General features: G+C 49.4%; 1 protein-coding gene across 3 annotated transcripts in view; it reads right to left on the bottom strand.

Moving 5' to 3' along the window:
* CNMD (chondromodulin) overlaps positions 1-11,248 on the bottom strand; it is a gene marked incomplete at its 5' end in the record, with an annotated part of 39,753 nt that extends 28,505 nt beyond the window's left edge. Inside the window, 3 exons of one of the 3 annotated variants that reach the window (XM_079779197.1) lie at positions 4,167-4,307; positions 10,544-10,684; positions 11,162-11,248. In XM_079779197.1, the coding sequence (XP_079635323.1) occupies positions 4,167-4,307; positions 10,544-10,684; positions 11,162-11,233 (354 nt within the window). The remainder of the gene's footprint in view (positions 1-4,166; positions 4,308-10,543; positions 10,685-11,161) is intronic. The other 2 variants (XM_079779198.1, XM_079779196.1) reach the window with 2 other exon arrangements.
* Between the last annotated feature and the right edge of the window lie 2,653 nt (positions 11,249-13,901).

The following is a 13,901-nucleotide window of genomic DNA, read 5'->3' as shown; positions in this document are numbered from 1 at the left end:
CCACACGAAACACCATATAGCCATTGCATGTCCCCAAAGGAGAGAGCTGATTCTACTGAAGGATTCCCAGCCTGGACTGAGTGAGTGTTGAGTTAGTTCTGATGGTCTGCACTGGGCAAGAGAACTGAAACGCCCTAGGGAGGGCTCTGTGGGAGGGGACTCGCACACAATAACCACACGTCTAGCTACAAATCCTTATCAAGCAGCCAGATATAATAAGAGAGTAAACAGAGGGAACGGAAAAGCACAAGAAAGCCAAGCAAACCTTTTGTTTTTTGAAAACAAATAAGGCTGGTGATAATGAAGAAATCTGCTAACAAAGACAATGAATGAAGAGTCCAATGACCTAACTTTGCTTTATCTTCAACCAGAGATATGTTTATTGATTTTAGAGAGAGAAAGAAGGGGGGGGGGAGAGAAACATTAATGTGAGAAACATTGATCTGCTGCCTCCTGTACATGCCCCATCTGGGAATCAAACCCGCAACCTTTTGGTACATAGGATGATGCTCCAACCAACTGAGCCACACAGCCAGGGCTGACCTAACATTCTTTTATCAAGAGCCAGGTAATCTCATATTAGCCACATATTTTTTTCTTTCTAGGGGATCTCATCTATTTCTGTGGCTTAAACCAGAAGTTCCCAAGGAGGGCAAGGGGTCCTACCCCCGAGGGACACTATAGAAAGCTAGGCCTGTAGTGGACATGGCCCGGGATGCTGGTCTCCACACACAGCCCAGAGAGGTCCTGAAGAGCTAACTGCCGTGGGTCCTGGTGAAAACTTGATCGGAAGTATCTGTGCCTAGAACCTACCACAGTTTTACACATCAACACAGAGTGATTTTTGACATAGTTTTAATGTACAATAGCTTTCCTGGGAATGCAATTACTGTGAAAATAGAGAGAAAACGGTATTTTTGTTCACAGGTTGAAAAGATTACCGGGTATTTAATCTGCCAGCACACATTTTCAGCTGTGGTAGCAACAGTGATTCAACTCTCAGAACAAAAACATGACTTCCATTTTATTTTTTCTTTATTTTATCGTTGGGGGCCATAATGATTTTTGAATAAAACCTGGTAGGCAGTTTATCTTTTATTCTCCTCTGGCTTTTTAAATAAAAATTTCAAATATCACACAGCTAAAGGAATTGTATAGCGAACATCCGTATTTACCCACCAGTTTATTCCGTCTTGATTTCTAACCGAGATCTTTGTTATATAAACAAGGCCTGAGAGGACCGGCGTAAACCAACAGCACCGATGCTGTCAAGGGTCTAACTTTCTAGAACGGAACTCACCCGCGATGAACGAACCAGCTTTTGCGTCCACAGGGCATTGACCAAGACTCCCTGACTAGCTCTTGCCAGGCTCCTGAGTCCTCCTTGTGACCGAGTCGACCTCGGGCTCTGTCTGGGCCTGCTTATTCCAGTTTTTGCCAGAATCCTGCTGAGTCAGCCTTGGTCTGAGCACCCTTGATATCTGATCAGCCTGGCCTGCCTTTAGCAGAAAATCCTGTTAGGTCAGTTTAGTGAAGAATTACTCTACCTCTTAGCAATTTTCCATCTACCAACATTCCCACTCTGGCTGTAAATCTGATTTTTCTATATTGTGTTTAGAGTTGAGCCCAATCCCTCTCCTCTACTACAAACCCCGCAGCAGTAGCTCTCCTTGAATAAAACCCGCCTCACTTCTCTAACAAATGTTCTGAGTCGCTTTTTCTTAAACAGCGCAGAACCTGCAGCCCTTTGTTCCACGCTGTTCCCTCTCAGGAGGCTCTTTTCACCACCAGTTCCACTAAAATCCCGGTGGGGTCCTGGGTTAGCAGGGGAAGCCGTTCACTTACAACTCGGAACCTTTTCCAATCTGGTCCCACCTGCATCCCATCTCCTCCCCTCCCCCACCTTCAGTCACATTGAGCTACTTAGAACTCCAGGGCAGGCCTGTGAATTTGTATTCAGGGTTCTTTCCAAGGCCTGGAAGGCCTGCCCCTCCTTTTCTGCTGGCTGAGATCCTAATCATTCTTTGAGACCTGGTTCAACTGTCACCCCCTCTGTAAAACCTGCTCCAGCCCCTGATCAGCAGTGATTGCCTCCCCTCTGCTCTCCACAGCTCTCTGCTCCACGCTCAGTCAGTGCGCTTCCCTGGCCACCTCTGTGTGGGTGTCTGCCTCCTGGGCTGGACTGGAAGGTCTTTGAGGGGGGCGGGGGGGTGGTGGTGGTGGTGGAACAAGTGTCAGTCATCTTTGCATTCCCCATCTTTTCATTCCTTGTACACAGTAGGTCCCAATAAATGCTTCTTGAGTTTGGTTTAAAATATAGGGGAATTATGCAGCTACCATAGTGGTGGATTCAAGTGTTTTCAAAAGTCCAGGCTTGCCCTGGCTATTGTGGCTCAGTGGACAGAGCATTGGCCAGCACAACACAGGGTCTCGGGTTTGATTCCCATTCAAGGGCACGAACCTAGGTTGCATGTCAATCCCTGGCCCCTGTTGGTTGTGTACAGGAGGCAACCAATCGATGTGTCTCTCTCACATCTTTGTCTCTCTCTCTCTCTCTCTCTCTCTCTCTCTCTCTCTCTCTCTCTCTCAATCCCTCCCACTATCTCTAAAAATCAATGGGAAAAATATCTTCAGGTGAGGATTAACTACAACAACAAGAAGTCCAGGCTTGTTTAAACCCAGAAGAGGTTCTATCCATCACAAAAATGTTCTACTCACCAGTTCTGACCTAGAGAAATGTGGAAGCTCTCCAACAGAATGGATCAGTTTTTAAAATATGTTTGGCCCTTTGGCCCAGGAGAACAAAATACATCAGTACCATTATTAGAAACAAAGGATTATAAAACAGAGGTGTAGATTTCGGATTAAAATATTTTAAAAGTCTATTCCTGATATATACATGTCTTGATAGAGATGGATCCCTTTTTATTCAGCTATGTAGCTACCTTTGCATATCTTGGTATTGTGGCACATCATAGGCATTCAATTTTGTTTTGAATTGCATGATGTGTGTGTGGGAGTCACACTTTATAATTTTATGTTAAGTGATAGAAAGAAAAATGCTGTTACCTTGTTCTGCGTCTTGCAGTAAAAGCCTTTAATAGGTCCAGAGAAATTATCCCTGTGCACTGACCAGAACCAACGGCAAAGCTATGACTGAACGAGGTGCAGCTGGGCCCATACGGCTGCTGTGCCGTCCCAGGAGCCAGTGCTTCTCATTACCAGATAATATCTAACCTCACCGGGGCTCTAAGGCGGCATCTGTGTGGTATTCAAAAGGGCCTGTGAAGTGTATTTTGGTATCAGCAAGGGGAGTTCTTTCATTCTGATGAAAATCACCTCTAGTTTTCCTCATCGATCAGAAGCAGACGGTCGGGTGAGATGTTTGTGGGCAGAAGAAACATTACTTTTTCAAGTGCCTTTTCCTCATTACGAAGACTCACCTATTCCAGCTGCAGGTTTGGCAGGAGAGCACCAATAGCGGCACGCTTCCTTACCTTGGAACGGGAAAGGGAATGCGGTGTTTATGTCGGCAAACAGAAAAGTCGGCCTGCAGCGACACGCTGGTTTGCAGATGGACACCGAAGCATGGATGCTTAGCTTCGTGTCTCAAATTGCCTGTGAGCTGAATTTTTGAAAACAAACATGGCTGACTTTTTTCAAAAGAGACCAGAATGTGCTATCTGTAATAGGCAGTAGTCAGAAAATATATGATGTAATGGGGGACTTTCTCCATGCTAATTTTCTATATTAAATGGGAAAACTACAAATTTGAGAAAAGCATAGGGTAGGCCCTACCTGTATTTGATTATTAGGTCATTAAAATCTCCCTCCTCTCTGTAAGTTCAAAAAAGGGTTTGCCACTCTCGGATAGTGTGAGTACTTTATTCTCCGTGTCGTGGATAACTGCTTGGAAAGAAATAGCTCTTGCATGTGTTTCTGCCAAGACTTCAGATAGTTCCAAGAACTGTTCTTTTCAATGCCAAAGTGTGTGTGTTTTTTTTTTCATTTTGAAAATACTAAAAACAAAGAGCAGTCCTTTCTCAGAGAGAATCTGCCATGAGAACCGGTTGTCGATGGGATGTGTGTGAGAGATGCTTCTCCCTGGGTGAGCAAAGCCCCCAGGCTGCCTGGTCAAACTCTCTAAATGCATGAACTATACTCACATTCTGGAAATCATTGACTTCAATGGCCTCTTCAGCTCCACTTCCCATCTTAAAGGTCTCCAAGTTGTTCGCAGCATCTATTTCCATTGACCCATCTTGTAATTTCCCGTTGATGCTCATGGTGTAATGGACATTGTAAATCTGGAAGTGAACATACGACTAGTGAGCTTTCCTTTTAGAGCAATTCAGGGATTATCTCTGGACCTGCAGTAAACGAGGTAGCTTTCATATTTGTCAGAGATTCACCGAATCATCCTTGGGAGTAACATATTTGTATATGAGAACTTACCTACATACTAATCATTTAATACAATGATTTCTTTAAGAACACCTTAAAAAGTGCTTGCTTCTGCAGCACATATAGTAAAACTAGAGGCCCGGTGCACAAAATTTGTGCACGGGGGGGGGTACCCCTCAGCCAGGCCTGCACCCTCTCCAACCTGGGACCCCTCAGGGGATGTCCGACTGCCTCTCACAATCCGGGACCGCTGGCTCCTAACCACTCACCTGCCTGCTTGCCTGATCGCCCCTAACCACCTCTGCCTGCCTGCCTGATTGTCCCTAACTGTTCCCCTGCTGGCCTGATTGCCCCTAACCGCCTCTACCTCGCCCCGCACCTGGGACCCAGGATTCCCTTTTCCAGCCAGTCGTAGGTACCAGGACCCAGGCTTCCCTCCCTCTGGCCAGCTGCAGGCACCCAGGACCCGGGCTGTCTTTGCCCGGGCTGGCTGTAGAGGACCACGGGGTGGACGGCTTGTCCCTCTCCCGGGCCGCAGCCTGGCTGGTCCCCATTCCTCTCTTGTGAGCTCATTTGTGCCTGTTGGTCCCTATTCCTCTCTCTCGAGCTCATTTGTTCCTGTTGGTCCCCATTCCTCTCTCCCCAGTGTTGAGTGTCTGAGCCGTTACAGTGTGAGGGTGTGACAACCATTTGCATATTAGCTCTTTATTATATAAGACTGAACGACACAGAGAAGGTTAGCATGGCCCCTAAGCAAGGATGACGTGCAATTTCGTGAAGCAAATTCAATATTTAAAAAACAAACAAACAGAGAACACCTTAAAAAAAAAAAAAAGTAAAACCTTTGACGGTCTCTGATACTAATTCAGATAGCTCGGTGATTCGCAATCCTAGCTCTGCGTAAAAGCATCTGAGTAGAATCTCCAGTTACCATGCCTGGGGTTCCTTCGGACCAGTCAAATCAGAATCTACAGGGTTAGGGCTTAGGCACAGATCTCTCTCTCTCTTTTTTTAAAAGGAAATTCTACTATGCAGCTAGAGTTGATGGATAAATGGAAATGGATGAGGTAGAGGGTTAACTGGGCTATTAAGTGAACAAGTCTGCAGAGGCACCTCAATTTGAAAGCTTAAAAAAAATCTTTGGGTTCAGATTTGGCATGGGATGTGGTATATAGGAAGGACTTCAGACCAGACTGGGATTGCCTCATATAGAGCAGCCTTTGCAGAGAGCAAGGCCGATGTGCACATCTGTTTCAGCTCCAAATGGGAGTTACTCATTTCAATGACTCGGTGGTGCGGGCGAATGGGGTTGCAGGGCATTTTGTTATGAGACACGTGGGGGGAGAGGGGAAGGCTTGGCACTGTAGGTGGGCACTGGTCCAGGAATCAGAAAGACAGGTGGCCACACCACCCGTCCCTGGGTCTTGGGAGTCGCCTTGAGTGTAAAATGAGGAGGTTGGACCTCACAGGTGGTTTTTCATTTATGACTTTAAAGCTCCGAGGTTTCAGAGGTGGCCCAGAGCTGAGGGTGGCAGAGCAGGTGGGACTGTTTGTCTCCTTTCCTCCCGCCCAGCTACAATTTAAGCAGAGCCACTCGGCTTCTGTTTTATGTATTGGATTTCTGAGTAAAATCTTAAGAAAAATTTTGCCATTAAAAATTTTTTTAAAAAAAGTTTACCACTAAATTAGATGATCCCAAGGGCTCTCTTGGTTTAGACGTCTTGGTAGTACACTACTTTAAAAAATAATTCCTGCTCAGTGTGCTGCTGCCTGCTAGAACGTTCTCTGAGTTGTGGAATAGTAGGTGGGTTTCTTTTCTTCTTTCCTTACTTTTTCTGACTTAGAGGCATATATATGTATATATATTTTATATATAATATAGCTCTTATGTGATACTAGAGGCCCAGTGCACGAAATTCGTGCATGGGTGCGGTCCTTAGGCCTGGCCGGCGATTGAAGCGCGAGCGTCTAGCATGGTATGGCAGGTCCCAGCTGACCTCTGGGCCCTGGGCAGCACCTGGGCCCCTGCTTGCATCTGCTTTGGCCTGGCACCGCCCATTCACCTGCTCCACCATCCCGCCACAGTCCCGCTCTCCTTGGGGCCCACCAGGGCCAGCAGCGCCTCCACTGCCGCCTGCTGCCAGAGCCTTGTCACTAACGCCTGCCATGTTCTGCGCTGCCCCCTGGTGGTCAGTGCACGTCATAGCGAGTGGTTGAACTCCCGGTGGAATGACCACCAGAGGGGGCAATTTGCATATTAGGCTTTTATTATCTAGGATGTAATATATAAATTCTTTAAAGGGGGAAGGAATGAGAACTGATGAAAGACATTTGCTACTGTCCGTATGTCATTATCACAAACAGCTCAGATTCAATTCAAGTCTGATTTTCTTTCTCCTTATGAAGAATGACTGCTACATGAACAAACACTGGGAAAGGATCTGCTGTTATTGGATCATGACTTGTGGAAAACTCATTATTACAAGACCCACAGGCCATGCCTTTATTTTATCAGTGGAGATGCAGAGATGGCTTTGCTAGCCTGTAGCCTTCCAGGCCGCAGCCTTCACTCAGCAGAACAGAAGCTACTGCGCGCTAGCTAGCTCCACCATGGAGCTCCCTCCCTGCAGCGCAGGGTCTCCCGGGCTGGCCCGAGGAGAGAGCCACTTCCCGGGGTTCTGATTTAGTGCAGCTGGAGCAGAGCCCACTAGCCTGGTTTCACTTTGCAGCTCAGGTGGCCTGTGCGATCAGCCCCGTTTGGGAAACCTGCTTTCTTTGGCTGAGCCAGTGCTTTCTTCAGGTGTAGACAGCAGATCGTCCTGTCCCTGTGCCCTCCGGGCAGCTACTGTTCACGCGGGTCAATTAGGACTGCCGGAGGGAGCACGGCAGACAGCACTCTAGTTCCTGCCGGCACAGCGTCCTTCACTCAGGCACCATGAGGCTCTTTCTCTGGAAAGCGCTGCACAGAAGCTTTCACTAGGGAAGCAACGCAAAACTTCAGACATCAGTGATGTCCACCTTTTAGCAGGTCTGAAGGAGACAAGATCTTGACACTAGAAGAATGGCTTGTGGTCGTAAATTTCACTTTCTTCCACCACCACCTGTGTCACCTTCCTCCCAGCAAAGGCTTCCTGACCAAGCACAGGCATTGCATCCTTTCTCCTGCAGCTCCAGTCCATCCTTTCTACGCAGCCCACGGCCTGCGTGGGGCGGCAGCGAGAGGTCTGTGCCCCCCGAGGCTATGGGGCAGTGGTGGTAAACAGTCTGAAATTATTTCCAAAGTACTGGGCCCCGAGCTCAGAAGGAGGCTGGGCTGATGGAGCAGTAATCACATTATTTCCTCTAAACTGATGGAGCTGCTGGCACCTCAGGCTATTTCTATCCTAGCACAATGAAGTTTATTATTTGCCAAAATTCTGCTCGATATGGTGCCTTTTGCAGCCAAGGATACTTGCTAATGAGTTTCTAATAAAGCCTGGCTTCTCTGAGATTAATTACAAAATGTTTAGGACAATGTCTAGAAAAACCGGTCTGAGAAGGAAGGCCCCAGCAATGATCTCACTCCCTACCCCACAGGGTAGGGCTGTCAGCTACCTCATATCGGTGGGAATTTCCCATATTTCAATGCCTCGCTCTGTGTACAATAATGTTCTCTGTCTGAAACATGGCCTCAGTGTTTGAGCCTAGACACTTGTCCCCAGTTATTAGCACTTGGATACTTCATAGTCCTCCAGCTGACTTCAAGTACGTAAACCTGTCCTCCTGGGATTTACCCATATGAAAGGGATAGGAGATGAATTACCGCTGGTTAAGTCAAAATAGACGAGCAGCCCCAGCCAATTTGGCTCAGCGGATAGAGCGTCGACCTGCAGACTGAAGGGTCCTGGGTTCGATCCCTGGTCAGGGCAACATGTCTGGGTTGCAGGCTTGATCCCTAGTAGGGGGTGTGCAGGAGGCAGCCAATCAATGATTCTCTCTCATCATTGATGTTTGTATCTCTCTCTCCCTCTCCCTTCCCCTCTGAAATCAATAAAAATATATATTAAAAAACAAAATAGAAGAGCAGAGGTACAGATAATCCCCAAGGATTGCGTAGTCCATTTGGTTGGGGGTGTCTTTCTGTTTGACAGAGACTTGCCTTTGATTATTACGTTTTGTTTGGGCTACGTACTTAGATTTGTATTCAGGGAAAGCAGACCTGTGCATGTGCTGGGCATAGATGGTGCCAAATTTGCTGTATTTATTGTTTTATGATTTGTTTTTCAGACTTAAGTAATCTGGATCAGCATCGAATATTTTGGGAGTGAAAAACAAAACAAAAGAAAACAAACTACCGCAGTGTTCTTCATTCTCCTGCTTGTCTAGGAAATAGTGATAACTTTGATTGTCGGCAATAAAATATGATACACTATTCCTCTGTATTCTTAGAATTTAATACTGCTCTCTTGAACCAGATAATCAACTGTCTTGCAAGAAAGTAAAAGATGTGAAAAAAGGGAGCCTATTCAGGAAGATCTTCCAATCTCTCTCTTTTTAGAAGCTTGTCAGTTAGCTGTGTTCGCCTTGAATGCCAAAGATATTCATTTACATATATCACATGACCAAAATCTTTACCAAAAATAAAAAAATAAAAATAAAACCTCAAAAAAATCCCAAAGCTATTTTTATCCCCAAGTGACCTGTAGCATTGAGGTTTTGTCATCTAAAAGATAGCATCTACATTCAAATACCATACAATTTCCCAAGGGATGACAATCTAAACTCTGCTATTAATGGAGATGTAGATATTGAAATCATTCCCATGTTCAGTTGCTGCTTTCAAATATGAGCATCTGGCCCAGCTACCATATTTAAAATACAAATACATTAAGGCACTTTTCAAATATACACAAAATACTGTGCAATTCTGATCTTACAAATCGATGCTTGTAAATTTGATATAGTCTCTAAAACAGACTCCGCGCTAAATGGCATGCTTATCTACATTAGGCATTCGAGTTAAAAATACAAATTAGGCGGTGACTGCAGAAGATGTTATGTGTAAAATGGTTGAATTGCTTTCAGCACCATTTTCTCTAAGTACTGGGATTCGTTCACGCTTTGAATTTCACGGTGGGAGAGAGGGGGGAACAGCAGTCACAGATCCTCTGAGGGCAATGATTAGGAACCCGCCCTTTGTGTGTATCCCAGAGATGGAGTTCTTTTCCATTAGTCCAGATAAGCTTCTGCCAGCCCTGGCAATGGTCATGGAGATAAAATGCCCCCCTTTCCATAGGTGAACGAAATTCAGACTGCTTAGAGAACACACTGTAACTCTGCCCGGTCAAGTTAGACGCACCCTTTATGCTCCCCGAGGGCCCTGGAGCTTTAAAATAAATAGTTGCAAGCAAAGAAAGTAGGACAGCAGTCCGTGAAACAGTCACCATTAAAACACACGTGACTAGGTCAGTAGGCCAGAATGGATTTTTAAAGAGATTTGCCACTTTTAAGGAAGTTACAACCCCCCCCCCCCCCCCCCCACACACACACACACCTTAGAGCAGGGTGGAAAAGCGCATTACCGAACAGGACACACGCAAAGAAATAAGCAAACAAACAAAAACTCCTGGAAGGTCAAATTCGTTCCCAACACTAGGTCTTCGCTATCTTTGTCCCAGGTTCTTAAAGTCACAGCCTTTCTCGGCGGAGGGAGGCTGTTCCATTTCTTCCCTGAGGGTGAGCTAACAGAGGCCAGAGGAGTGACGGGCCTGATCCAAGGCCACACAACCGCTCAGCGGGAGCGCCAGACGGTTCTGCAGAAAGGGCTTTCCTGGAACCGCCCAATGCATTTCCCCTCTACTCGGCTGCTCTACGGTTTAATATTGTCCCTTAAAGCCCTGACTTGCTTTTCTGCCAAGTGTCCTAAGAGCAGACATTAGCGGAGTGGAGTTGGAAGGCAGAAGGCAGAAGGTGCCCGGGAAGCCAGAGGGAAGCAGATGCTGGGCCGGGAGGGCCTGCCAGCCGCCCAGTGGCCCCCCGCGCGGCCCAGCGCTCTGGCGCCACCTAGCGGGGAACATGCGCACGACAGGGGGGACCCCACCACCCCGCGCGCCTCGGGGTCCAGCGCGCCTCCCCGCCCTGCGCACCCTCCCGGACTTACGTGATTGTCACTCCCCTTCCAGAAGTAAAAGGCCCCGATGGCCCCGAAGAGCAGCAGCGCCGCCCCCGAAATGAGGACCACAGCTCCGACCTTGAGCAGCCGTGCGGGGCTGGAGGGCTTCGCGGTCACCGTGGCGTACGCCTGCGGGCGGGGACGGAGGGGGACGGATCCCATCTGCGCCGCCCGCACCCGGAGATCCCCGCGCAGCGCCCCCCGAGGATAGGGAGTGGGGGCGGGAGACCGCTCGCCCTGAGCTCCCCCGGGCGCCCTCGCTCGCGGCGCTCCCTCTCGGGCTCCCTGGCGCTCAGGCGTGGATGCCCGAGAAGCCAACTTTGCGCGGTGCAGGGCCACCAACCACCCCGTTGATCTGCACTCGCCGCCGGCCACAGGACGCCCCCTCCGGACACCCTTTTCACCCTCCCCTTCACACCTGTCTGTGGATCCGGTGACCCCTGCACACGCGCCCCCCCCCCCCCCCAACACTCGCGTGGGGCGTCGCCATCCACATGTGGGCGCCCCACCTTGCTCCCACCCCCCACATTCGGTGGCACAAATCCCTGACGCCCTTACCCTGCGAGTGGGCTAACCCGGCAGTGGGCCGGGACCCCTGGTACTCACCGGGGGACTGCAAAACTCCACGTCGTCAGGCCCTACCAGGGCGATGGGCACTTTGTCCGAGTTCTCCGCCATGGCTGCGGCCAGAGGAGGGCACACTGTGAGGCTGGCGCTCGCCCTGGGCTCTGTCCCGCCGCCCCGACGTGCAGGGCTTTTCAACGCCCCACGCGCGCGCCCCGCGGCGCCCGGGTCCGCCCGGGACAGCCCAGCGGTGCCCACCCCTTGCAGAGCCTCCCCTCTCCCCTCCCTCCCTCTCCCGCCCGGGCAGCGGTGAGAGCCCGTCCCGGCATTCAGGACACACCTTCTCTCTTTCTTGTCTACTGACCCCCCTCCCACCCCCAACAACCACATCCTAGCAAACCAGAATGTGTCACGGGTCGGGGTGGGGGTGGGGATGGCGGGTGCGTAGACCAGGATGCCGAGTCCTGCGTGCGCCGCCACAAAATGCGAAGTTGCCAGGACTCTTTCTACCATCCAAGGATCTCCTAAAATACACGTCCGAGGGCTCCGTGGTGCACCGGGCTGGGGCCCTTTCCCGCTGTGTCTCTGCACCGGAGCCGGGAAGCTGGTGGGACAGGACACAGAGGAGAGCAGCGTCCTGCAGGAGGACAGGGCCACCGGCCAAGGTGTGCCAGGGTTACACCAGCCTGGGATGGCGGGGTGGCCCCTGGGATGAGAACACCTTAGAGATGGCCCCTGGTCACCAGTTTCTCTAGGAGGCTTAGGGGGCGGTACAGCGGCAGCAAAAACGGGGGCCAAGCAGAGGGAAGGAGTGGGGAGACCAGAACAGAGTGCATTCTGGTTGATTGTCTAAGTTAAACAAACAACAAGGGCAGAACCCTCTCTCCAAACGCTGATATGTCCAAAGGAGTAACTCAGTATATTCCTTTGGATATAACAGGAGATGCCATCTGCCACACCAGGATGCCACGGTACCGCCTTTGGATCCACGCTTCATTCATTCAGGCTGGCTTCGGGCTTCGTGCAGAGTCCTCTGCTGATGAGAAGGGGGTGAGGTGGGGTGGGGGTGCAGGGGGGGCTGTTTCCTGAGCAGAGGGAGATGGGTGGGCAGGACTGCAGCAGGAGGAAGTGTTCCCCGGCGGTGGATGCCGTGAGAGGGAGGACGGGTGACAAGCAGGGTGACACCGGGGCGGGGGCGGAGGGGGAGACTTCCACAGGAGAATCCGCAGGACTCAGCAGGCACCAGGCGGGGGATACTGAGGTTTTAGGCAGTGTGGGGGGAAAACTAATTTTCCTCCCACCTTTCTAAGTTCTTCTGGATTGACTAATAATTAAATGAACACGAGAAAGATTATCAGGAGAAAATAACCACTTTTTAAAACATGTCTGCATATCCGGGGATTCCATAAGAATATTAGCCCTGAAGACAGATGGGACAGTTGAGGCTTCTATGCCATCTGGAGCTAAGGAGGTGTGTGTGTGTGTGTGTGTGTGTGTGTGTGTGTGTGTGTGTGTGTGATGTTGTGGTTTGTGGCTTCACAAGGGCAGGATGGCAATTCACATGGAGATGGAAAATCAAATGGTAAACACGTTTGCTGCGCCATCTTGAACAATGGGTCACAGAGAGGACTTGATTAAAAGGGCCTTGGCCCTAGCCGGTTTGGCTCAGTGGATAGAGCATCCGCCTGTAGACCAAAGAGTCCCGGGTTCGACTCCTGTCAAGGGCATGCACCTTGGTTAGAGGCTCCTCCCCCGGCTCTGGTCAGGGCTCCGGCAGGAGGCAACCAATCAATGGGTTTCTCTCACATCGATGTTTCTCTCTGTCTTTCCCTCTCTCTTCCACTCTCCCTAAAAATCAATGGAAAAATATTTTCGGGTGAGGATTAACAAAAAACAAAATAAAGGTAAACTTTAAAATAAAATAAAATAAAATGGCCTTATGAGCCCCCCCCCCCCCCCCCCCCCCCCCCCCCCCGTCTACCACACTTAGTTTATCTTAAACTACAGTTATCTATGGTGATATTGCCCTTACTGGAGCAGGCCCTCTCGCTAATGTTTTTTTAGGCTGCCGGGAGGGTAAAACGTTTTCCTGGAGTCTTTTGTTTCTTGAAAACAGCCAGTTTAAAATAATCAATATCCCAAAAGACATATTTTGGGGTGGCAAATTCTGCTCCCCCTCAAGCCCTAGGAGGATTGGGTCAGTCATAGGAATCCAGTGGAGATGCGGACATTGTGAGGGGCAGTTTTGAGAGAGCGGATACGGTAAGACTGGTTTTAGACATGTTGATCCTTGGCTGGGGGGCGGGATGAGAGAAGGGGACGGGGCGTCCTGAGCCTGCCTTGGATTCAGACCAGCCGACACTAGTCTGCACATCCCGCTAGGTGTAAGGTGCTGGGAACTCCATGAGGACTCAGTAAGGGATGGTGCCCAGGACACTGCCGGGGCAGAGTTCAAAGACCTCCTTTCCCCATGGCACTTGTCACGGGAATTTCAGAAGGATAAAGGGAAGTCACAGAGGAATTGGGAGATGATCCAAGACAAAGTCACGATGAGAGAAAAAAGGAGAGTTCGGGAAGGATGGGTCAGCGGTGTCAAATGCTGAGACAAATGGAAGCAAGAAGGCCGCTGGGTTTCAGGGATGGGCGTGCACAGGAACCAGGACCGCAGTTTCACGTGCTTTATTGGCACAGAAGACATATTGCAAAGGGTTATAGAGTGACTGAAATATTCGCAACTCTTATCACGGTCAAGGAACTAATTGCCTTATACGGAGAGCTCTTA

This window comes from Cnephaeus nilssonii (assembly GCF_951640355.1).
Source record: "Cnephaeus nilssonii genome assembly, chromosome: 8".
NCBI lineage: Eukaryota > Metazoa > Chordata > Mammalia > Chiroptera > Vespertilionidae > Cnephaeus > Cnephaeus nilssonii.
The sequence above is the reverse complement of the archived record's forward strand: the minus strand, read 5'-3'. Positions and strand labels throughout refer to the sequence as shown.